This window comes from Xiphophorus maculatus, chromosome 18 (genome assembly GCF_002775205.1).
Source record: "Xiphophorus maculatus strain JP 163 A chromosome 18, X_maculatus-5.0-male, whole genome shotgun sequence".
NCBI classification, from domain to species: Eukaryota; Metazoa; Chordata; class Actinopteri; order Cyprinodontiformes; family Poeciliidae; genus Xiphophorus; species Xiphophorus maculatus.
Window position 1 is genome coordinate 989,636 of NC_036460.1, and position 25,854 is coordinate 1,015,489.

At 44.1% G+C, this 25,854-nt stretch overlaps 2 protein-coding genes across 3 annotated transcripts; one reads left to right on the forward strand and one right to left on the reverse strand.

Annotated features, from left to right (window-relative positions):
* clip3 (CAP-Gly domain containing linker protein 3) lies at window positions 1–18,734 on the reverse strand. Its single transcript, XM_023351358.1, has 14 exons — window positions 18,604–18,734; window positions 7,001–7,373; window positions 5,446–5,585; window positions 4,657–4,750; window positions 4,128–4,289; window positions 3,923–4,041; window positions 3,596–3,832; window positions 3,366–3,501; window positions 3,142–3,285; window positions 2,937–3,068; window positions 2,683–2,806; window positions 2,518–2,585; window positions 2,361–2,433; window positions 1–2,131 (listed from the first exon to the last, which is right to left on the reverse strand). The coding sequence occupies exons 2-14, from the start codon at window positions 7,347–7,349 to the stop codon at window positions 2,077–2,079; spliced, it is 1,833 nt and encodes a 610-aa protein (XP_023207126.1). The 5' UTR covers window positions 7,350–7,373; window positions 18,604–18,734; the 3' UTR covers window positions 1–2,076.
* Window positions 18,735–22,490: 3,756 nt separating this feature from the next.
* LOC111611952 (zinc finger protein OZF-like) lies at window positions 22,491–25,854 on the forward strand. Of its 2 annotated transcripts, XR_002754314.1 has the most exons (3): window positions 22,491–22,887; window positions 23,466–25,145; window positions 25,745–25,854. XR_002754314.1 is itself a non-coding variant. In XM_023351024.1 (2 exons), exons 1-2 carry the CDS (start codon window positions 22,785–22,787, stop codon window positions 24,755–24,757), a joined length of 1,395 nt encoding a protein of 464 aa, XP_023206792.1. In that variant the 5' UTR covers window positions 22,491–22,784; the 3' UTR covers window positions 24,758–25,854. The 2 variants fall into 2 exon arrangements, 1 of the variants encoding a protein (XP_023206792.1); XM_023351024.1 differs by having other exon boundaries at window positions 23,466–25,854.

A 25,854-nucleotide genomic window follows, 5' to 3' on the forward strand; every position in this document is an offset into this window, starting at 1 on the left:
AACATTAGAAAAACATCAAATCTTTATTATATTGATAGTTATTAATATTTGAAGCATTTTCATGCTGATGAGAGGAAGATACAGTCTGAAAACGCAACAATCAGAAAATACTGAGGGAGGTTACAGACAGAGAGCATGCAGTGAGTTTATCCAACTGGTCCGACCCACTCGCACTGGCTGGAACCGAACACACGACCCATAAAATACCCAAACAAAAGGGACACTTAGTGAAGTTATCAAAATATAGGCTATACACTGTAGATCATTAAGAGTCAATGAAACAACCAGAGCTGAGTTAGTTCCTGTAGGGATGACAGAACCAGAACAGAACCAGAGGTTCTGACCGTTCTAGCTTTACTTTCCTGCTGGTTCAGTTTCAATATTTACAGAGATGTTAAAACTGAATCCATCACTGGAAGGTTTTTATAACGTCAGAGACGAATGAACTTGTTGGATGTTACTGAAGCAAATTCTGTTTGAAAATGTTGAAATGAGGATTTTTAAAACCAGACAGCAAAGAAGTGAAGTTAACAGGTGGTAGTTACAGAACCAAACCGGTCAAAACCAGTCTGAACCGGTCAAAACCAGTCTGAACTGGTTGTAAGCTGCAAATAAATAGTTATGCAAAGAATTCAGGCTAAATGGGGATTATAGTGACACCTGGTGGCCAAACCAGGGAAAGTCCACGTTTACAAAATTGACAGTGAAGTGGCTTCACTGCAACACATTGACCGAACTGCACCTCAACATTTACTGTACAAAGACAAACTTCCACCATCACTGTGGCCCACAAACGGCAACGCTTAGCTGAGACGACAGAGTTAGCAGATCCAGAGTCTGTGGAGCGCTAGCTTTTACACCGCTAGCAACATAAGCTGCGCTCTGGAGAAACATCTCATTTGGGTGGAATAGAAACAGGAAAAATCTGCACTGTGTGGATCAACTTCAGGTTGTAAAGGTCTGGTCGGGATCAAAACAAAGGAAAAGCAGTGAGTCGTCTGCATGCGGTGAGATCTGAGGCCAGAGCTTCAGTTATGCAGGAAAGTCTGAGGCCAAATGTTCAAGGAGTTTTGGTGGAATAAAAACTGACAGTTTGTGTGCAGCTGCTCTTTGCATCCATCAACCCAAAGCTGATATTTATCCAGTGGGCACCGTTTCACTGCCCGTTATCTCATTTTGAGTTAAATCCTGCAGTTGATCCAGTTTGAAGGTTCCTGGTGGCAGAAGCCTGATCATTTTCATTTCAGACATGATTTTATAATTAAATTACCTTCATGAGTCACTAAGGAAATTAAAGGAATGGGGGGATTAGATGAACCAGAACTAAAATGAAGCATTTCATTGAGAACCTTCTAGTATTTACTGAGGCATGACATAAATATCTTATTATAAAGCAGCATAATTTAAATTTTGCCAAACATTCTGAAATATAAAAGCAAGTATAAATAAAAGGTTTATGTAAAAGGTTGCAGATGGATCAAACTGCATTTTGTGTTTTATTCTGATCGTCTTTAAGATTCTAAAATATTTTTGATTATGAAATGATTTTTACTGTTCAGCTGCTGTGTGTGAAACTTGTTGGTTTGTTGGGGATTTAGCTGAATTTATCTGTAAAATCTAAACGCTGAGGTAAAAACGGAGCAGTGCAGATGACCAACCCTGTTTCCTGGTTAAACATGGAGGACATTAGAGGAACACATGGTGGGTAAACAAAGTTCTGGATCTCACCCAATCAGCAGCCGGCTGGGTCTGACATCATCACCGCACAACAGAAACCCGTCCAGAGCCAGGCTCTGGTTCTGAACTGTTGGGTCAAAGCGATCCTCCCAGCTGATTGCAGCGAAACAGAACCATGAGGCGGAAACAGACGCGCTGACCGTTCCGGACACTAGGTGGCGCCAGAGAGGCAGGGCAGATTTCAGAGCGTTAGCTTGGACTCGGTTAATCAGATACAAGGCACTATAGATTTTGCTATAGAACGGCTAAACCAGGAGAAGAAGAAGACAGCGGGCGGGGCTTCACCATCAGGCGTTCAGGGATGGAACGATGGAGAGAACGTAGAGGTCGGAGCGATGGTTAGGACTGCATCTCAGCACGGAGCATCCACGGAAACCAGCAGCAGAACAGCAGCCTGCAGCGGCGAGAGGAGAGGTTCTAGTGCATCCATCCAGGTTCTGCGGTTCCGACAGAACCCAGTTCCATAAACACATAACTTCCGAACCACTTCCATCTCAAATCAAAGCTGTCAGGAGTCCGTCTGCACCAAACAGCTGGATCTGACCAAACCGTAACGGTTCTGAGACGATAAGGTGCTGACCCAGAAATGACCTTTGACCCATGCTGGTCAAACTACTTCTCACCTGGATATGGAGCTCTCGGAGGTCAGATCTTTAGGAGATCGCATGGTGTGGAAGTTCCTTTTTGGCTGTGACACTGCAGGGAAACAAACGGGTCAGGTTCTGTTCGCCCGAGTCGGACCAGAACTTTTCTGTTTCTAGCGATCTGAGCAGAACTTACTGGAGACTTGATGAACCTTCTTCACCATGGAGCCGTCGTTCTGGGAGCCTTCTTTAAGTCCTCCGATCCTGAGCAACCAACAACGACCCAAACCGTCACTCTCACTCCAGAACCAGGCCTGCCTTATTACAACGAGCAACACTGGGTTCTGTCAGAGAGTCCTACCTCTGGACCCGGGAGGGCGGAGCAAACACTCCATATTTGGGCAGGCAGCTGAAGTATCGGACCCCGAACACTGAGCCGTCGTGTTTCCCAGTGGGCTGGTCCAACTCTACACCAAACCAGAACCCTGAGGGACGCCAGAGAGACCGGGTCAGACCAGAACATCACCTCCTCTTCACTTCATCTGGACCTCTGTTTCAATGTACTGGTTGGTCCAGACTACAGAACTGACTGGAGCTTCCAGAACCAGAACTGACCTGGAGCAAAGTCCGTCTTCCCGTAGAAGCGAACGATGCCGAGTTTCTGACCCGCCACCAGAACCTGGTCCCCCACCTCCACGTTTGTCCCCTCCGGGTCCAGACTAGCCACGGATGCCTTCTTCTTTTGGGCTGAGAACAAACCAACCAGCTCAGTCAGCTCTCCACCAGAACCAGAACCCAGTCAGACCTGCTGGTCCCTCACCTTTCTCCTTCTCCTTCTTCTCCTTCTTGGTCCTCCCAGCCAGGCGGGAAGCCAGGTCCATGCGGGGGGTTCTGGGGGTGGAAGTGACCGAGGACGGAGTCGGATCCACAGCTTTGGAAATCTTTGAAACCGGAGCAAAAATACCTGCAGGTCCAAACAGAAGAAAACATGAAGAGTTCTGGTCCATTAGAACCAGAACCGGGTCCAGGAAGCTCGCTGCTTACCAAGCTTCGGAGGACAGATGAAATAGCGGACTCCGCCCACGCTGCCGTCGTTCTTCCCCTCTGGCTCGTCCAGCTCCACCCCGACCCACTGACCGCTGGCGAACTCCGTGGTTCCACAGAACCGCAGGGTTCCGGTCTGAGGTGGAGACAAAAGGGTTCTGGAATGAATGAACCTCAAAGTGGCTGACGGAGGAGGAAATAAGGAACCAGAGGAACCAGTGTGGGACTACCTTCAGGTCGTCCAGAACCACACGGTCACCCAGCTTCAGCCCCAGTGCTGCCAGCATCAGGTTTCCGGGAATGTTGTCATAGTTGGGCAGCGTGGCCTTGGGGAGGTTACAGCTGAGCGGCACGGCGTCCAGCAGCAGCTGCTTCATGTCTTTGGCCACCATGGCCGCCTCAGCTTTGTCCAGGCTCATGTCCATCGGGTCCGGAACCACCTCAGCTGGAACCTGGCCCTTATCATTCTGCAGAAACAATGAGACCGGACCGGTCTGAGCTGCAGCTCCGCAGGAAGACGCTGGTCATCAAGCACGGGAAGGTGAGGCAGAGTTTACCCTGACGGTGGGGTTGGCTCCGTGCTCCAGCAGACATTTCACTGCACTCAGGCAGAGGTTGGAGGCAGCGATGTGGAGAGCCGTGCCGTAGTGGAAGTCACTGCATGTGGAGTTCAGCACTGAAGAGAGAAGAAGAAGAAGCAGCTGACGTCATCTCCCAGACTCTGTGGGTGAGTAATAATCTCGTGGGACGACTCACACTCACCTCTGGGTCTGGCGGCTTTGAGCAGGACTCGGATTAGCTCTGGGACGTCAAAGTAGGCAGCGTAGTGCAGCGCGTTCATGTTGGTCCACCGGCTCCGCAGACTGACATCGGCGCCCAAAGACATCAGCTGACTGGTGAGCCGCAGCGCCGCCGCCGGGTCGCCTGGACACAGGGAGGTCCAAACTGAAAGCTGCTCTGGTGGAGGACCGCCACCACCTGGGGGAAGCTTTTACTCACATTACTGCACAAACATGGTCCTAACATCGGATTGGAAATTCAATCATGCAAGAAAAACCTAGCACATGTGTCTGGTTTGCTTCACAATCATGTTATCTACTCTGAGGACGTAGATCTGTTTCTGATCTTCTGTGACTGGAGGTGAGGATCAGACCTGAAACACCTGATTCTCCTGAAACTCTTAACGCCTCTCCTCTGGCCTCCAGGAACCAGTGGCGATCATTCTGGGTCTCTACCAGCAGTCCTTTCATGACCACAGAAGAAGAACGATGAAGGTTGAAGAATCACTCACCAACTCCATGAGCTCCAGCCTTACAGCTGTAGTGAAGCAGCGTCATGTCAGTCAAACCGTCTCGGTCGTTCACATGGCAACCGCGCTTCAGGATCTGGGAGACACAAACACTGAGTTAGTCGCATCCTGCTGACTGGGAGGACACCTGAAGACACCTGACATTCACAACAACTGAAACAAGGAAAGGTCAGTCGTCCGTCCGTATTCCAAGGCGTTCCCAGATCAGATGAGAACCACAGCCCCTCCAGGAAGGTCGTGCCAGTGTCCATCCTGACCCTAACTGACTCCCATCGAAGTGGAGAAGCAGCAGATCCCTGAGCTCCTTCCCGTCTCTGAAGGGCCGACACCCAGGGAGCAACAGGTGAACTTCATTTGCTTGGTTGTGAAATTTGCAGGAAATTTCAAAGCAAATTTCATCTGCTTTGAAATTTTGACATTTTCAAAGCAGATGGATGAGGCACGAAGGATGAAGAGTCGGGAGATTTTTATGGAATTAACTGAAATCTTGCTATCAACTCAAATCTACAAAAGACTGTCAAAGACTACAAAAGTCATGCTAAGTCATGTTTTGTCCTGCTGAGTCATGGTTGGGTCTGGTGAGGCCCAGCTGCTCTGCAGTTCCCTCCAAACTTGGCCTGCCTGCAGCCATTTTGTCTGGCTGCTCTCTGGGCCTCATCAGCAGAACCTCGGTTCTATTCCAGAGCCAGCTGGTGTTTCAGTGTTATACCTGCCATGCTAAACTGATCTGGCCACAGCTTAACTCCTGCGGTTCTGACCGTTTGTCCTCACCTCGTTTCCGATGACGTCAATCTTGTGCTGCACCTGCGGGACCCACTGGCGGACGATGGCGAAAAGCTCGGGGATGGAGGTCCGTGGGTCAGCCAGGATCTCCTGACACGCCGGGTCGTTTGGGTCAAAGAAGGTGAAGGCTGCAGAGTTAACAGAGGGAGGAGACAGAATCAGAACCGGGAGACCGGATCAGAACCGCTAAAGCCTCTGAAAGAGTCGGTATCATTGAGCCTAAGGAGGTCTGCTCCGGTTGGATCATGATGGTGTGGTTCAGTTGGACTGAAGCTGCCGCTCTTCCTGCTTCACACTAAAGACCAGAGGAGCAACTGGAACATAAAGCACCAACATATCCCTCGTTCAGGTAACTGCTGTCTCGCTAGCTGCTAGCCTGTTGCTAACAGAAGCAGCTCCAGCTCCTCTTCTGTCTTTTGTTTGGAACAATGTTGGTTTTCCTGAAGGAACGTTAAAGGCGATCTAGTGACGGACGATACATAAGAACTTCAGAAAGAATCGTTAAAATGGCTGATGGCGGGAAGTGTATTTGCACATTGGGCTACTTCACCATCATGGCGTACACTATCAATATTACCTGGGAAACGGGGAAGCCTGGTTTATAGTTCACGCATTAATTTCACAATAACGGAAGCATGGCAGTCACACCGTCTGCGTCTTGCTCATTGGCCTTCCTGGTAATCAGAATCTGAAGCTCTGTAACTCGTCACCTTCCAGTCCAGTTGGACGTTTTGTTAGGGGCTCTGGCAGAGCAGGTTCATCTGTACCAGTATTTACCCAATCACTCTCATTTTCAGACAATACTGCGTCAACTTCAACTATGAAAGCTCAATACAAATGTTCAAAAGCCTTGAATGTTTCCCTGCCAACCAGGCATAGTTAAAGTTCAGTCCTGAGGCCTGGACAGATTCAAGAAATCAGGAAAAGAAAGCCCAGTTGTGGCAAAATCAGTAAAAATGCAGGAAATTTGCAGCATAAATTCTATTTTTGTAGTAATTTGAAAATCTCGTCTGGTGAGTTTGAGTCACCGCTGCACCAACAAATGATGACAGTGCTAATGATGGCCGATTGATGATATCACCTCCTCCTGGAGTCTCGGACGAAGGTTAGGCAGCTCGCCACACCATCGGATCATCAGCCAATCATAACTCTGATAACATCTGATGGAAATACGCCAAACATTAATCAACATTATGATGTGTAGCGATTTTGTACTTGACAGTTATTGACTGTGTTTCTATGACTTTGTTGCTGAAATGTGCCATACAAATAAACTTGATTGGTTTATTGACTGATAGCTGCAGTACCCTGCAGGAAGGTGTGGGGGCAGTAGTGATGAGTTTTTTACAGAACCGGGATTCCTTTGGTTGGTTCTGGTTCAGACTCGGAACCAACCAGGTTCGTGATTGGTTAATATTTTGACTCTGTGCCATCTACCGGGTTGGCCCGATCAATTAATCAGAGTCAGAACCGTCAGTTGATCAGAACCAGTCACCTTCCCAACCTCCAGTACTGTGCGCTGGTTTAAAGAGGTCCAACGTACCGTAGTCTTTGGGCAGCGGTGCCTGGGCCGACGGGTGGACCATGGCCCGGCGGGCCGGCTCCTGAACCGGACTCTGGTTCTCAGGAACCGGCTCAGCCGCTGGTTCAGCTGGAGGAGCCTCTTCTTCCTCCTGCTCCTCCTGCTCTTCTCGCTCCTCACGCTCCTCCTCCTGCTCCTCCTCGTTCTCCACCTCTGTCCTCTCCTCCTCTAGCTCATATTCCTCCTCTTCCTCGTCCTCCTCTTCCTCGGTCAGCTCCTCGTCCTCCTCCCTCTGAACCCGGGCCTCCTCCTGCTCCTCGTGGTCCTGTCTCTCCTTCTCCTGCTCCTGCATGTTTTCCTCTTTAGTCATGATGAAAGGGCGCGGCAGCCGGGCCTGGCGAAGACACAGAGCATGCACAGCATTCAACCCCTTTACTCTGACACCCCAAATGAAACCCCTGTGTCTGATTTCTGGTTCTGGTCCCAGAGATTTTTCAGAGAACAACCAGCATCATGCAGATGCTAGCAGTGGAGCTAACTTTTAACTTATTTTATTTCACCTTTATCTGTGCAGGTGGATTCACTGACATCCAAGATCAACAAAAACACATGCACTTTGAACGGCCATGTTGCTCAAAATGTGCTTTATAAATAAAGTTACCTTACAAGTAATGAAGAACTTCATCGCTTTAGCTTCTTTGTTAACTTTAGCGCACTTAGCTTCCTCTAAATTTTTTTCTGGTAATTTCTAAAGTGCTAATATATTTGTTTTCTGAACTGTCAGTTGAGTAAAGCTCAACATCTGTGTTGAAGTTTTCCAGTAGTTAGACGTTTAGATGCTCTTATTTTGAAATGACTGTTTACAGACTGTTTCCTCACGTTCTACAGCAGTGAAGCAAATGACATTTATTCTTTACCCAGAATGCATTGCTGCAGCACAGTAAACAGTTTAACGTCTCCTGATGTCCTAACCAAAGCCACTTTGTTCCTAAGAATCACTTCCTGAAGCACAAAGTGTACAGGAAGGGTCAAAGGTCATCTCCAAACAGCTGCCAATCTTCCCAGGAGCGGATGTCCCAGCAGAGGTCAGAACAGGAAGCTCAGAGAAATGACCTCCATCTCTGTGTCTACAGGCTTCCACCAGCAGGTCAAAGGTTAAAGGTCATGTTTGGAAGAACCTGAACAAATCAGAACAAACTCATAGTACACAAACTCACGGTGGAGTAATGATAGTTTGTCTCATCAAAACCAGGTCACAGAACCAGGCTGGTTCTGGTTCTGACCCAACAGAACCGTCTTTAACAGGCCCTTTTCTAGTTCTGGTTCTGACCCAGATCAGGGCTGAGATCCAGTTTGTATTTGCAGAGACAGAAGAAGCAGTTGGCGCCGTCCATCATTATGTGCTGACGGACCGGACCGGACCGGAAAAAGTCTATAATTGCCCCCCCCAAAGAAATCATGAAGGAAGCCCTTGTATTTAAACAATATCAATATAAAAAGACAAAAGAAACAAAAAACAAAATAAATTCACCTTTCGTCTAAGAAAAGAACAAGAATACATTTTTAGATCCCCCCATTGTTAGAACAATGGTTCAGTCCAAAGTGTAGGAGGAGCAACAGCAGCTGAACAATACCGGCTCCGTTAGAACCGCTGAAGAGAGGAGCTAACAGCTAGCTAACTGTTAGCTGTGGCTCTGCAGCACAAACATAAACCCTCCAGTCACTAGCGGAACAAGTCAGCGTTGGGCTGGACTAATGACCGGCCCTTTATACCCAAATAATAAAGCTCATAATAATTTAACTTTACAACATAGACATGCCCGCAACAGTGGATCTTACAAGTCTCACCACCACAGAGAGCGACTATGTCATGGACCTTACCAGAGGGGCCGCGTTTCATTGGCTGATGCCCATTCTACGTGGCCGTCTCACAAACACCCTTAGCTTCCCGTTAGCTAAGTACAGCATAATGGCAGAACTGATACAACTTGTACACCTTGCAGCCTGTCTGCTACACAGTCTTACGTTAGCTAAACAGATCAATATGCAATGTGTCTGTATCTGACATACACTAAAGGTTTTATTTTAGCAGAAAAGGCTTTGGACTAAACTGTTACTCCTGTTAGCCACGTTAGCACCAAGTACAGCTAGTCCATCAACCATCGCTGTGTTCAGGGAAGCGCTGATTAATAATCGAGAAATAAATATCAAGCCTGGAAACTTGATATCGTAACGGACTGAATGTTATGTTTTTAACGTCTTTGCTCGTCTTGCGGGGCGCTGGCGGTTGCCACGGTAACAGGTGTGCTTAAAATACAGAGAGAGAGTAAAAAGGTAGGAGTGGTTTTGAGTTGATCACCTGTTCAGGTTATTTTACCTTTGTTTCCCTTTGCTGTGGCTCATTACAGCCACTGTAGTTTCTAAACGTTGGACTAATTACCTCGTTAGTTTGTGAGTTTACGTCATTCACAACAAACATCAAACAGAACAAATACATTTCATAAAATTTCAACAAACAAATGGCTTCTACCGCGGTAATTATGTGAAATTAAATGAATTATATCCCAACTTCAGAAGATTTGCCTTTACCTTTACAGAGCTCTTTGGTTCCTCCTATCAGGCTGTAGCTTCTCATATTGAGGTCAAAGTTCAGATCTACCATAACTGACTGACACCTGCTGGCCTCAGGTTTGCAACCAGCTTGTGACTGAGAAACCAGTAACCTTCTCCCAGTTGATGACATGAACTTGTTAGTTCCTCTGTCCATTTAGCAGCTGATTTATTGTGAAAATCCGCTAGAAATGATTCACTAATCAGTCATGTTTACATAGAAACAACCAGGCTTTGTTTGTGAGGCTTTGTTTGTGAGACTTGCGGTCATGTGGGTCGGTTGTGGGCGGAGCTTGGTAAGGTCCATTCTGAAATCCATCTGACATGAAGTTCAACAAACCAAGAGAACAACAGAAACATCAGGCTGCTGGTCACTAATGATGAAACAACACAAATTCAAATCAGTTCAGAACCGCGGATGGGTTCGGATCATTTTAACACTTTATCAATTTCTACTCAGAGCCTGGAGCAGCTAGCAACTGCTGAAGCTAAAAGCTAGGTTTACTGTTGACGTGTTGAACAGAGCCAAGTCCACCTCGCTGCAGCAAACAGAATGGGGTGGGGACGGACCACTGTCAGTCTCATACCTTATATGGAAATGGGACTATTTCATTCCGGAAATGAAGGGGGCGCTAGTGACACTATTTCCTGTACCGATCGTGTTATAATAATTATACTAATAATAACGTATTTTATTTGACAACGCCTTTTAAAACCCAAGAACACTTTCAACATTAAAAATACAAATTAAATAGTAAAGAAATGGCTACAAAACGTGATATGTCACGTGGTATGTCTGTCACGTGGTAAGTCACTTTTTTTATTTTCAAATCTTTATTAAATCTTTATTTAAAATGATATTAGTAACAAACAATCTAGAATAAGCAACAATAAGGAAACATTATGGAGATGTATTTATCTATCCTTACACCCAATCTATCTCAAACAAAAGTAATAAAACATGAATCAAATCAATATTTTGGAGACAAATGTACATTACATTAAGAGCACATTTATCCATCCATTAATTATCATGAATTATCCCTATAGTTGGGTCATGAGGGCTGCTGACCCTGGACAGATGGCCAGTCCGTCACAGATTAAGAAAACAGATAAAAACAAATGAAGTTCAAATAATATATTTTGATGTTGTGAATGGTACTCTTAAAATAAATAAGTTACAATCTAAAATATAATAGCCTCTGGCTTATTAAATAAGAACTAGATGGAAAAGAGGTTTGGTCAGTAAAACATTTAGTCAACAATTTTGGCCAACTTAGTACGTCCATTCACAGAGCACTTTTGTTGTTTATTTGCCAAATATTTTTCTTATTATTCACATTATGAATATAATTTACAAACAAACCAAAAGACTTCTGAACTTCTAACAAGTGCCATTCAGAAAACTAGAATATTTTTGGTTGATTCTATAAACCATAGCCATATAAACTAATAGCTGACCTGGCTCAGCTATTATCATTGTTTACCATAATGTCTCATTGGAAACTTTTGCTATAAGGACTCCAGTTCAACCAGTAAACTGACTGGTGTCCCACTATTCCATTTAGAAATTCCATATCAATTCTATCAATTGCAATCGATTCATAAAATAAAGACCTTAAATATCCAATTGTTGCAAAACCCAAAGAGATTAATTAAAACTTTAAATGTAGCTTCAACCTGGAAAGACTCACACAGAAAGAAAGTTTTAGAAAGTTTATTTGACAAGAAATAATCTTTGGGGCTCGGACCCCGGCAGTAGACACTGCGCTGGTAACTGCCAGAGAGAATGATCTTTTTTCTATATAAAAACCTTTTTGAATAAAGTCACTGGTTACATAAATTAAACCAGTGTGTAATTTCTAACTATAACTGTCTTCATCTCAGCTGCTCAGCCAATCACCTGATCAGGTGTCTCCATCCCAGCCTAACGGCGCCGGGCTCATCTCTCTTCATAAAGTCAGGATACCTTTAATCTTATGTTTGTATTATGACTTTGTAACTGAACAATATGTTTCTGTATGTGCTACTTTATTACAAAAAGCCCAACAGTTGATTCTGTTAAAACATAAACTTAGCTGTATGTCAGGTTTGTAAAAAAAATTTGTATTGATTCCAGTCATTGTTCAAAAAGTATAGGAAACATTGTATTTACACATATAAAATATTGCAAGTTATTAGCTTTGCTTGCATTTAAAATTTTTAAAACAAGGTTATCCTATTGTTAAACAACGCTGTTACAATATATTTACAACTACTTTATTGGTTCTACTCTCTCCAACAAATTACAGCCACAATGTAACTTTGTGTGGAAACTGCACCATTTCTATGAAAACTAAATAATGCAAATCAACTGAGCTACAACAAAAGGAACATTCAAAAATGTAAATAATATTGAAAGAACACGTTATTAAAAAGGATGACTGCACACGTCAAAAGGCAAATATTCTTTAGCAGAAATTATTTAAAATAATTTAAAAAAATAAACTAACAATGTGTGACAACTGAAATGTGTGAAAGACAGTGGAAAGCAACTAATGTTCTCCTTGCATTCAGTATTGACAGTCAGTGCAGTGTCCAGGTCGGCCATCACAGTAGTTACCAGGGTACTCTCCTCGTCTTCCATCGCCGGTGAAGCCCACAGTTTTTATATTACCGGTGGCAGGAAGAACACGTTACAACCGCAAAAGGAATCCGGTTTTCTGCCTTGAATGTTTTTGAAAATTTGCCCCAGTTGATCTCACCTGTTAATGAAAAATCGATTTCATGTAGTTGGAAGCTAATTTCACATGTTTTAGGTAAAAAAAAGTCAAAGGTCCTTACCATCCAGCCAAGCAAAGTGAGTCTTCTTCCTGAAAACTGGCTCAGACTCAACGGCTTCAAAGCACTTGCAGGTCGATGCCAAGGTGAGGTAAGCTGAGTCTCCCTGTGCTAGCGCCACCTCCTGGAGAACAGCTTCAAGAACATTTAAAGGCATCTGAAAAAAACAAACAAAATAAAAAATCACATTGCACATTATGATCAGTAAAACAGTAGTTAATAATAGCCATTTCACCAAATACTTTGTTACTCTTACTTGTGTAGTTTATTGCAGTTACTTACTAAAACTATATTGAAGTAGTGCTACTCATCATTAGAGTATCACATCTGGGTACTACACCCAACTATAATGGCTGCTGTTAGTTTATAAAATATATTAGACTTTCCAGAAATTTAACATTGGTGTACAAAACATATTTAAAAAAGATTAACCTTTAAAAATAAAAGAGAAACACTAGAAAACTGGTAAGTATGTAAAAAATATTTTATATTTTTCAAGTGTAGTTATACATACCGTTATGTTGAACCATAGCAGTTTGTGCTAAATGGTTCTGTAGCTTGTATGAGCAAAGGAAACAGAAATATTTATGTTCATGTTGCAAATAGATACGTGGATCTGTATAATGAAAATAAAAAATAAAGTTTGAGAATAAAATACATTTCTCAATTATACATGTTATCTATTTCTATCTAATGGTGCCCAGCGGGATAATAACTAGCTATGCTACATGCTAAAATTAGCCTTCCCCTGTATGAATTACAAATTTCACTAGTTTACAGCTGTTAATTGTATTTTCAACCTAATCTAGAAAAGCGTATTGATTTACTATGTGAAAAAATGTTAAGAAGGTAAAAATACCTTTTGTTGACTTTGTGAGTTTTGCATTGATCCGTGATCGTGAGCCGAACACCAGTGGAAGAACCTCAAACTTCTTTCTTTCTTCTTCTGTTCCTCTTAACTCCGCGTCTTAAGGTATTTATACTAGTGATTATGAAAATAGCGCCCCCTTCATTTCCGGAATGCAATAGTCCCATTTCCAAATAAGGTATGGGACTGACGGAAAGGTCCGTCCCCGCCCCTTTCTGTTTGCTGCAGCGAGGTCCTTCTCAACAGAGCACGCAGCGGCGCGTTGAAGCGGGAACACAGAGGCACGCGGCGCATGCGCAGCCTGTCGCAGCAGCTCGCGCTCCTCTGGATGTTTGTAACTCGGCGCGCATCGCGCGCGCGCCGCCGTTCACACAAACTGGACGAGCTGGAAGATTCTCCAATGGAAACCTGAACTATAGACGCCATGCTGCCGTCTTGGCTCAAAACCGCTCAACCCGACCAGAACTCAGCCTTCAGTCCCTGACGTCACTGCTGGACCACCGACAGAGAGAAAAGGGGATGTAAACTAGGCGGCTGGGCTGATCCAGTTTACAGTCAGTCAACAGTTAACTCGCTCTGTGAATAATGTCAGAGCTGCTACCTGTAACCAGTCCGGCTCCTTCGCTGGGCTGCCAGTTTTGGCGGGTCTGAATCGCTGCCAACAAAAAACTCCGGTTCATCTCCAAGACCAGGAACAAAATATGCGTCCAGTTTTTGGCTTTTCCTTGTTCTCTGTTTCCATCCTTTTCACTTTGCCGCTCCATGAGCTCCACTCATGTTAACTTGGTCTGTAGAAATGCTCTAGCTAGTTTGCCATCTGTTGCCAAGTGACTGATGATGACGGAGGGCTGGTGACAAGCTTTACCCAGAATACACTTGGAGACAATATGGATGATCCACTTGTAATTTTGTGTGTCATAAAGTTAAATGTAAATAAAGCCAGTCATCTAGCCCAACATTTTATTCAATATTTTACACAATGTCACTAAAATCAGTCGGTCTGGTAAAGTTTTTAGCAACCATGAGTCAATAATGACTGGGGCAGCCTGCTATATAATCTACTATATAATCTACTGGGGCTCCATGTTTTATAATCCTACATACATCAAAGCTTGGATCCCTGAAGTCATATGGACCTTACCAAGCTCCGCCCACAACCGACCCAGAAAATCCCACGTGGCCTCAAGTCTCCCAAACAAAGCCTGGCGGCGCGTTGTTTCTATGTAAACATGGCGTCTTCCACTCGGACTGATTCTCTGCAGTGTATTTCTGACTCCATTAGTGCATCATTTCTACAGGATCTTCACAATATATCAGCTGCTACAATACAGATGAACTAACAAGTTCATGTCATCCTTGTTGGATGAGATCAAGGTGTTTGAGCCTCGCGACGCCTCCAACATTGAGAGTCACAGCAAAATGCTTTTGCTCCATGAGGAAAACGGCAGATCCACACACCCTCTACATCAGTATAGCTGTGGACAAGATCACTGATGCCTGTTGTTCTTGCCAGGCTGGGTAAGTCGGGCATTCATCGTTTTGTAGGCTACTTTTGAAATCAGTGGGTGATTCCTGTGGTTTGTTGAAATGTTTGAGTGTGCCTAGACCTGATACACTGTACTTGGTGCTAACGTGGCTAACGTGGCTCTTGATAAACTGCCTCATTATGTCTGAAATCAAAACTAGCTAAACTGCTACGTTGTTTGATAGACTTAGCTTTTTTGTTAAAGGCAGCAAATACCTAATTACCTTTAGCTCTTTAACTCTTACATTAAGAAGAAGAGATTGAACTGCTGAGCGTTAGCGCTAACCCACAGCGGAGAGGCTACTGCAGAGCAGCTGGCAGTAAAAAAAGAAACTATGCCTTTATTTCTTACTATCTTCAACGTAGAGCCTTTAAAACCACTAAACCAATAAAATCTGAATATGTTTCCATAAAGTCCCTGGTGCTCTGAACGTTGAGCTGAAGTTATGATTCTCCCAGATATTCACCTTCCAGGTTCTCAGCCACCAGGATGGGAAAACCAGAACAGGTTTAAAATCAAGCAACTTACCAAGTTATAACTTAAATAACACATAACTTGTATTGAGAGCCACTGCAATAAATCAATGTTTATGAGGAATTTTATTAAGTGGAGTCACTCAATAAAACTTGTTTTTATTTAGAATCTTAATTTTTGTAAAGGTGTAGCAGAGATTAGATCAGTGACTCTGAACCAAATCAGATCTAAACATTTAGATCTTAGTTTGACTTCTCAGTTTGTTTGCTGACAAAAACACACATTTGTTGTACATTTTTGGTCCTGCAGCTTGAACACAATAAGAACTTTTTAAACCACGTTACATTTCACTGTAACTTTTCTGACCCCCCAAATTACACTCAAGAAATGTCCTTGTTAGAATAGAATAGAATAGAATAGAATTACTTTATTCATCCCAGCAGGGAAATTACTTCGCAGTTACAGCATAGAGACAAGACACAATAACAACTACCACTGAGTAGTAGTTATAGATAAAATAATGTTCATTGTTTCCCCCCAATAATGAGATGGGATTTAGTCCCTGCAGGTGGCGCTCACTCTGAGCTTCAGCTCCTCCCTGAAAACAGGAAGTGATGCAGTCACTGCACAAGGTTCTGGACCAGCCAGTAAAATCCTGGGAGGTTCTGGTGAGACCGGCAGTGAACCAGCAGCAGCTGGAGAAAAACATCCAGATGAACTTTGACCTGCAGTCTTCTTCTGTGGTTTTATTTCTGTTTGTTTTAACCCAGACAGCCAGCATTCCCTTCAGTTTGACCCTAACCTCAGGCAACGCCTCGTTACCATGGAGACGCACCTGGAAGTGGAACCGCATCCTGCCTGCGGCCCGCCTGACTGGGGCGGTTCTGATCCAAACCAGCGCCTGAAGAACCTCACAGAACCAGGACTCCGCTGAGGTCGAGCCAGAGAGGATGCAGGTTTCCGTGGCAACCTGACATCATATCCTCACCTGGTTCTGGGTTCCTCAGACCCGGTTCTGATGGAGTCAAATCGGACTTCTCTCAACCTAAAGGGTGTCATTATGTAAAATAATCGTTTTAACTTCATATGGTGTCATATTGCTGTTGCCTCATCAAAATGTTCATCTGCAGAGTCCAGGAGGGAAAATGGCTCCCAGCTGAAGACAGGACAGGAAGTGATGCGCTGTCTGCTGCCGTCATCAGAGAAACATTATGTGACGCTACCAGTGTGATTCAAATGGGCAACTTGAATTTACGACCATTAATTTAATAAATATAAGGTTGCAATAATTCTACTTAAAAAGTTACCCATAAGGCACACAGGCCCACTACAGACGAGGCTTGAGACAATCTCACCCAATTCAATAATTTTATGTATTACACAATTGTTCAATCAGAAATATACTAATTTAAAACCAGTCACACATTAAAATAACAGTTATGGCTCAACTTGAAGATGGCAGCGCAAATCAGGGAGGTGACCTACAAAAGAAACAGCAAAAACAAACAAAAAGAACAAAAGAAAATCGTGCACCAAACCAGAAAGACTAGCACCACCCGGAAACTCCACCACCAACACCACCACCCGGAAACTCCACCACCAACACCACCACCCGGAAACTCCACCACCAACACCACCACCCGGAAACTCCACCACCAACACCACCACCCGGAAACTCCACCACCAACACCACCACCCGGAATGTCCACCACCAACACCACCACCCGGAAACTCCACCACCAACACCACCACCCGGAAACTCCACCACCAACACCACCACCCGGAATGTCCACCACCAACACCACCACCCGGAAACTCCACCACCAACACCACCACCCGGAATGTCCACCACCAACACCACCACCCGGAAACTCCACCACCAACTCCACCACCCGGAATGTCCACCACCAACACCACCACCCAGAATGTCCACCACGGTTCCGCCACAATAAGGCTCGATCAGCGATTAAAGTGTCGTTAAGCGCATCGTTCAAGCGCGCATTAAAACAGCGAGGTCTGAACCGGAAGGAAAACATGATGTCTACCAGGTGAGGGGGGGCCCTGACAGCGCCACAACCAATTAAATTCAGGCACTTGTGTGGTGCGTTCAGAGCCCACAGGACATACTGCCACAATTACAAGAATCTTCTGGGTCCAACAGGGAGGAAAGGTTCTGCTGAATCAGCTCCTCCATGTTTCTGCTGTTAAAGTTCAAAATGTTCAGTTTGAAAAAAACCCTTTTAGATCCAAATGCTAAAATGTTAGCTAAAGCTAAAGCTAAGACGCTACAACAACACAGTATTTAATTGAATTTATTATATCTGCCGTTGAAAGACTAAACCTTTGAGAACCAATGAATATTTTCATGTCTCGTGTTCTTTGATGTTCTTCCATGTTGTGTTTCTTTATGTTTAGCAGACAGCAGCCACCACTAGGGGGCGCTCTCCCCCCCATTGGCTGCATGTTCTTGGCCCTGCCAACACCTGGAAAGTTTTTGTTCTCACCAGAACCTTTCCTGGGTTTTGAATGGGACGGGTTTGTCACAGTCTGGAAAGGTCCAGTTCTGTGCTTGGTACCAGTTTGGTACAGGGTCGAAGGTCAAAGGCCCATAATCAGCTGAACACATTTCACCCGCACCTTCATGTTGTCACAGACTGATTCTACTGGGTTTCACTCCGTCCGAACCGGTTCGCTGACCTTGGCCTGAACCGGAACCGAACAGAACCTGGTCGGGTTCGGAACCAGCAGCGGAGTGAAACATGTCAAGGTTGGTTCTGGTCATAACAGGGTAATTCTATCTGCGACCGAGCTGAGGCGGCCATGGCATCTTCCTCCTCCTCCTCCTCCTCCAGCCTCCATTTTACATCCAACCCAAACAGCGCACAAACAGCGCAGACTGAGGCAGAAAGAGCGCCAAACCGCTCCATCTCCCGCCCGAACGCCGCTCTAACGAGCCCGAACCGCAACAACAACAAGCCGGACCCGCAGGAGCCTCGGTTTGCGGGTTTTGCATCAACGTGCGCAGTAAAGAGAGAAACGCCCCGCAGCGGAACTAAACATGCGCACATTGCGCAGCCGCTTGAAAAGCCCGCAGAGCCCGAAGCGGAGGCAGGATGTTCGGTTCGGACGGAGATCCTGTCCAAACTGCTGCTGTAGATGCTGCAGCGGAACAACAGGGCGACTCTGCCTTCATCCTCCTTCCTCCTCCTCCTCATCACCTTCATCCTCACGGACCAGCACGAACCGTCCAGTACCGAGCGGTACCGGCCCAGTCATGGACCGAACCGAACTGTGAGCGCCCAGAACCGCGCAGGTCGGAGTCTCACCTGGAAACAAGCCGCTGGATGAAGCTGAAGATGCTTTTGATGATGATGAAGATCCGCTCCGCTGCTGATGCGCCACAAACAACCGTGACGCTCCGCTGCTGCGCGCGCAGCCTCCCCCCCCCGCACCCCCCGTCTCTCTCTCTCTCTCACATGACATGGATGCAGAAACTTTCATCTCTACTTTAATTTCATTTTATTTAATTCGCTCAATAATAAACCTGAATCTGATGCAACAAATAAAATAAATTATGAATGAAAAGGAGCAGAAGGAATTCTGGGATTCCTGGGCTGCATTCAAGTCTGAAAGCGACGCACCAAGATTCTTTTCCAGGTTGAACTGAAGGGTGAGCTTTCCGAATTATTTTGATTAAGGTGAAGAAAATTCTGCAAGTTTTTAATTTATATCTTGTTCAGTTGGACACACACACATGCACATGACTCACCTTCACATCCTGTCATTTGCAATAACCAGCCAGTTTGATGCTGTATTAAAGGGAAGTTCAGTCATATTTGTATTTGTATTGATGGATTAGGGTTAGTGTTAAAAACACAACTAGTGTTAGTTGTGTTTTTAACACTACTAACACTAGTTGCCTGCCCTCTAGGCAGGCCCCATCCGAGACAGAATGGACTTTACCACAGGGCCGCTTTTCATTGGCTGATGCCCATTCTACGGGGCCGTCTCACAAACACCGTTAGCTTCCCGTTAGCTAAGTGCAGCATAATGGCAGAACTGATACAACTTGTACACCTTGAAGCCTGTCTGCTACACAGTCTGACGTTAGCTCAGTGCTTCTCAAGTCCAGTCCTCAGGCCCCCCTGCTCTACATGTTTTAGATGTGCCTCTATACCAGAACAGCTGATTCAAATGATTGCGTGCCGTCTTTTGAAATACTGTATTATACTGTATATCCAGGAATCATTTAAATAAACTGAGACTCTGAGTTTTTACTTTAAAGGTTTACAGATCAGATTCCTGTCATTTCCTCTCAGTGGTGGCAGTATGATGATGTGGGGCTGCTAGTCCAACTTACATGAACAGTACAGTTTACTTAGCAGAATCTAGGAATCTGGTTGCCTTAAATAAATTAAGTAATCACAAAACAGAGTTTAAGTTCACAAGATTCAACATTTTATTTTAACAAAATGATATACTGTACATTTTACCGTTCGCAGTTTTTGTACTTTAACTTGCTGTTTACAATTTATTGTCACCTTCCTTTGATGTGTGTGCGTGGAAACCCGAGTAAGTCATGTTGGAAGTCAATGACATTGTTTATTCAGCAGAGTATTTCAGTTTTGCCCTTAATTGCTAGCATGCTTTGTACACGTGTGCACTTAAAAGCGACACAACGTGGGTCTTTTGTGTCGTGTATTTGTTTAGAAACGGGATGTTTGTGACTATTAATATTGCAGTTATTTAGTATGTGTGATGTTATTTCAGTCATTTGTTTGGGGATTATTCGGACACTGACGTTATATTGTGTTGGATTCCGGGGTTTTTGGGGGGTTTTCGTGTCTGGGTCCTTTTTCGGCTAGTCACTAGCCTTCCACCAGATGGCGCCACAGACTGCTTTTCCTGGCGGGGCGGGGGAACAGGTGTGTTCTGTTCGGCATCTCCTCATCATCTCTGGAGCTCAAGAGGAGCTGACTGCCGGTTCTTCGATGCCTGAGTGTTTGCCAGCAATGGTAGTCAGAGAGCTCCAGCGAAAGCTCTTTGTTCACTTGAGTAACTTCCCGAGTGATTCCTCTCGTTGTTCTCCTCTTCGAGACGCCGAGTTCCTGTGTTAAGGGAATTTTTCCCCCTGGTTTTCTGGAACCTATTCCCTCGTGACGCCGTGGAGATTACCCACTGGTTGCCCGAGTCCCCGCACCTTCCCTTGGAAACGCCGTTCGTCAGTCGGAACACTCCTCTGTCTCCAGCCCGCCAGAGCCTGCCTGTCCGCCTTCCGCCACCAGCTCCTGGACCCAGCTGGTTCTCCGACAAGCCCGGACTCATTGAGAAAACCCTTTGGACTAAACGACCTCGATCCAACAGTTAAACCCTCCCGGACTTTCACCATCTACTCTGCAAGTAAGATCAGTCCGTTTCTCATTCCCTCACTCCCTTTTCCGACGCCCTCGAACTCACCTTCTCTCTGTTGCCTCCATAGTGTGCCGCATTTCCCGAGAGCCGTATTTCCTGGACCAGACGCACCTCTGCTGATTTTCTGATTATTCAATAAACCATTTTTACTGATTATCCGTTTCCCTGTGGTGTTCTGCATGTGGGTAAGAAAAGTAAACCTCAACATGACATATTGTTTATCTTTTCTAGAACCACACCGTTACGTCAAGTTGGGGAATAAACCGCAAGTTAAACCCACTGGAGTGCGACTCTGTTTTCTTCGGAGTTCTAACCGGACTCACCACAGTGACCTAAACTTTTCCACCAGCAATTATAATCCCTATTCTTTACTGACAGCCGTTACCCAGAATGTGTAGAGGGAAGAAAGTAATTTATTACCTTTCCAAAACCAAAAAGGAGTCTGGAAAAACTCAGTCATGGATCAGCTGAGAGAAACTGATGGACGGGAACTACCTCGTTATTCAGGTAGTAAACATCCCGTTTTTTATCCTGACCACACTGATGGTCAAATCAAGGCCTGCAGCGATTCATTAGTCAAATAACTAAACACAATAAAGAAAACTGTACTTAGGAATCCCCTTTGTCATGAATTCTGTTTTAACATAATATATTAGTATTACTAACTGATATATTATCTGGAAGTAATCTGGCTAACGACTGCATGCTAAGGCTAACGGCTGACGGCTAAGGGTCAAATAAACACAAGTCGGTTAAATTAAAATAATGCTAACCATCTAATCATTTCCAGATCAATAAGTGAAGGTAGTTATTCTGGATTTTATGTGTGTAGATTCCAACAGTAGCTCTATGGCAGCATGAAACTCAAACTACTGCTGTACGGACATTTAGACACCGTTTCATGCTACTGTTTATTTCCAAGCCTTTTCCTGAAGGCAGATTTTCACAAGCCGGTTTGATTTTAGTCATTATTCACCACTTTATACCTGCAAAATGTTCACACTCACACCAACCAGACTTGGTCCCTCATCGTTTTTCCTCTTGGCCTTTATCGTTTATTTCTCGTTAGTTCCCGCTAAAAACCTCACAGACCTGACCTGGGACTAGTTACAGAATTTTATTGCCTGCAGTCTTTGCCTCAGTGTTGGTTTCTAAGGAAAACATGACTAAAAAAATGTCTTTGGCAACACATGGAGGCTCAACAGTGTTGATTTCTTTGTGCCAAACATCTGGACATTTCAAGTCATTCATTGGCACAAAGATGAAACCAGCTTTTATAGGGCCTGCCCTCAGTAGCTATGGCAGCCCATGAGCTACATACAAAAAACCCCAAAACATTACAAAGTGTAAATAAAATTAAACAAAACAAAATAAAAACCACCAACAATGCTAATCAAAGCAGACAAACATCCATAAACAATCTGCGACATTCTTAATTTAGAAAATTCACTTTGAATAATTTACTTTAAATAGTCTATAAATTTAAATTATTTACGCAATTTATTTTAAATAGCTCACTATCCATTACAATGGTTTATATATATATATATATATATATATATATAGTCAGGGTAAGATTAAATCTTTTTAATATCGTCTTTTAATTTCCTAATCTGTCAACTGACTGATCAGAAAAATATTGTTTCAGAGGACAGAATAATTCTCTAACTGTCATCCTCTATTTGATAATGAAACAGAAACTATAAACGGCTTTTAAATCGGATAAAATGACTGATTCTCTACTTACTACAGTTGTTTTCATGACCCTCCCAATATGGCGGACATGTTAACGTCTCGCTGATGCGCTGTGTGGGCGGGACTTCCTGGTGTTCTACTCCGTGATTGGCGGCTCCAGCCTCTGACCCCAGTGCGCAGACTCGTGCTTCTCTCCGGTACAATGGCGGCAGTTGGAGCGCCGTCCTCCGTGTTTTCTCGGGTTTCTGTCCACGGAGCAGCAGCGGGAGAGTTAATAAAGCTGTAAGACAGAAACAGCAGCAGTTGGTGAACCCTGGAAAGAAGAGAAACGGTTTGAGGCTCAGCTGGAACTGCTCAGTAACTGTTAAAGGAAAGTTTGGAGAGAGAAAAGCTAGCAGAGATGTGGAGACAGCAGGTCAAACAGCGACTGGATGCAGCAGAGGAGCAGAGACACGAAATACTGGATGCTGCTTTCAGCCCCGAACATCGGCTGCACACATCAGGTTTGGAGATTTACCTTCTTCATCCGGGATGGGAGCTGCAGGCCGGGAGCTGCTAGTTAGCTCACTGATAAAATGTATCCTCGCCTGCATTACGGTAAAAGGTCGTGATGTCACATAAGGGTCCACACGGAAGAGAAACCGTTTGGATGTGATGTCAGTGGACACAAATTCAGCATCATGAGGAGGAAGGAGGCTGCTTAATCTAGAATACACTCGTATCTAATTTTGATATTAATCCTGGACAAATGAAATAATTTTTTGTGATTCAAAGTTAAAGTTATAGATATCAGATTATCTAGAACGATTTTCTGGGTGGAATAGCGTTTAGATAGAAAATTTCTTTGTAGCTTGTAAGAATAATTTATTCAAAATTGGTTGAGAATTTCTTCTTCTGTTATTAAATGTTAACACAGCTTGCCATAGGAGGTGACCTATGTCTCTTTAAAGAAGCTCAGAGAGGATCTGATGTGACTCTATGGCAAGCTGTTGATGTTCAGAAACGAGCTGCAGATGATCTAAGTTTTAGAGGCGAGACAGTTGTTCATTATGTACATAAAGTGTTTCTGTGTTCCCTGCAGATGTTCAGCAGGTTCTGCTGATTAAAGAAGAACCGAGGCCTGATCTGGACCAGAACCACCCAGAACCCGTCCACATGAAGGAGGAAGAAGAGGAACCCTGGAGCAGCCAGCAGGGGGAGCCGCTCAGCGTGAAGGAGGAGGCTGATGCCTCCAGGTCTCCAGTCATTGCTGTTCTCATAAAGAGCGAAGATGATGAAGAGGAACCTCTGATCTCTCATCTTCATCAAACAGAAGATGAAGAACTGCCAAGCAGCAGCTCAGCTCAGCAGATGAAGGCAACAACTGAAGGAGAGGAAGATGCAGAAGATGTGAACACTCCCAGAGATGCCGCCGACTCTTCAGAGTCTGAGGTCACTGATGATGGAGAGGATGATGGTGTGGAGCAGCCTGACTCAGGGTCTGAAACTGAAGACAGTGATGATGAGTGGAAGGACAGCAGGACTCCTGATTCAGGGGTCAACAGATCCCTGAGCTGCTCTGAATGTGGCCAGCAGTTTAACAACAAGCGCTCTCTTCAGAGTCACATGGCCGATCATTCAGCAGGAAGGAAATTATTTAGAGAGGAGGAACCTGTGGAGCCACCAAAGAATGCCCGTAAGGTTCTGAAATATTTTCCCTGTGATGAATGTGGAAAAAGTTTTGACAAGAAAAGTCATCTTTGCAAACACATGAGAGTTCACACTGGAGAGAAACCGTTTAGCTGTGATCTGTGTGGCCAAAGTTTCAGCATTAAATCAACTTTAATCAGTCACATAAGGGTCCACACGGGAGAGAAACCATTTGGTTGTGATGTCTGTGGACACAAATTCAGCATCAAGTCGTCTCTAAACAAACACATCCGGATTCACACAGGAGAAAAACCTTATTTCTGTGATGTTTGTGGACATAAATTCAGTGCCAAGTCAGCTTTAAATATGCATACAAAAACCCACACAGGGGAGAGACCATTCGGTTGTGATGTTTGTGGGCAAAAATTTAGCCGAAAGTCCACCTTGAATCTGCACACGGGAAAGCACACAGGGCAGAAACACTTTGTTTGTGATGTCTGTGGGAAAGGATTTAATGACAACTCCAGTTTAAAGAAACACTTCAGGATCCACACGGGAGAGAAACCCTTTGGCTGTGACATATGTGGGAAAAGCTTTAATGATAAGTCAACTTTAAAAAAACACATGAAAATTCATATTTTTTGTAATGTTTGTGGAAAAACGTTTAACCAAGAGGCGAGTTTAAACATCCACATGAGAATTCACACCCAAGAGAAACATATGGTTATGATTTTATTGCCATAGATTCTCATGTGTGAGTTAACTTAATAACAGGGAGTTCCAGGCCCTGTGTTTGAAGACTGTGTGTTTTGGGAGAGCAGGTTTATGCACCAGGCCTCACATTCAAAAAGAATCCTGACAGACAAAGTAGCTGTCAGAACATCATTTTAGGAACATTCTTAGAATCTCTGAAATTCTAGGTTTTTTCCCCCAGAATTTCACCTCAATGAGATAAAAATGATTCACAAAGCGCCTCTTGCTTTCAGAGAGCTGCTAATGTAACATAGTTAAAATGGTTCAGGTTAAATCCTGCTAAAATGCACCATCTGCTGGTAAAACGGGGTATTGCATTCACCCTAGAAAGAGCGGGGTATTATGGGTAATCCTCAGAGCCATGAGGATCACTGTCGAGGTAACGTGTCTCTGCGATGTGATAAAGAAATATTATTTATAAAATATGTTTATGGTTTTCGTTTTCGCATATTATTGAAATATTAATCCATGTTATGCTAGTCTTGCTATTAGATTGTTTTTGTTGCGTTATAGAAATGTTTAGTCCGTGAGAAAGTGTGGCGGGAATTTCCCACGGTAACATTCTGGCTCCTCCTTGCAGGAGTTTCTTTCCTGCCAGACTGACTTTACCTCGGTGCCCATGTGTGAAATGCAGGTATGTTTTACTAAATCTCTGTAGCAGATGGTTAATATAAGGCAGTTTTATATTAACAGTTTTATATAAAGATATGGTTAATTAATGTTTTTGCATTGTTCCAAGATGCAAGTTTGTACAAGCTAAAATATAAAAATGACATCTAGTAAATAAAATGTCAGCATTTTATTTTATTTCTCAGAGCATTTTGATTAATTGCTTTACTTTCTTTAAAAAGGACACTCACTGGTTGTTCCTTTGATGTAAACCAAATTCACTATACGATCACTGTAATTTTCAATGATTTTATTTTGGTTACTGTATGATGGGTAATCCTCAGAGCCATGAGGCTCTCCACTGTCGAGGAGTTTCTTTCATGCCAGAGACTGACTTTACCTCGGTGCCCATGTGTGAAATGCAGATGGAGAATTAAAGAAAACAACTGATGCCAGATTGAGCTCCTTGTCTTTCATTT

Bases quoted from the DNA above. Each gene is read 5' to 3' on its own strand.
- clip3 (XM_023351358.1), bottom strand. From the start codon at position 7,349: ATGACTAAAGAGGAAAACATGCAGGAGCAGGAGAAGGAGAGACAGGAC. The intron at 4,751-5,445 runs GTGAGGACAAAC...TGTGTCTCCCAG, and splicing joins TTGACGTCATCGGAAACGAG to ATCCTGAAGCGCGGTTGCCA. The intron at 4,042-4,127 runs GTGAGTGTGAGT...TTCTCTCTTCAG, and splicing joins CAAAGCCGCCAGACCCAGAG to TGCTGAACTCCACATGCAGT.
- LOC111611952 (XM_023351024.1), top strand. From the start codon at position 22,785: ATGTGGAGACAGCAGGTCAAACAGCGACTGGATGCAGCAGAGGAGCAG. The intron at 22,888-23,465 runs GTTTGGAGATTT...TGTTCCCTGCAG, and splicing joins ACATCGGCTGCACACATCAG to ATGTTCAGCAGGTTCTGCTG.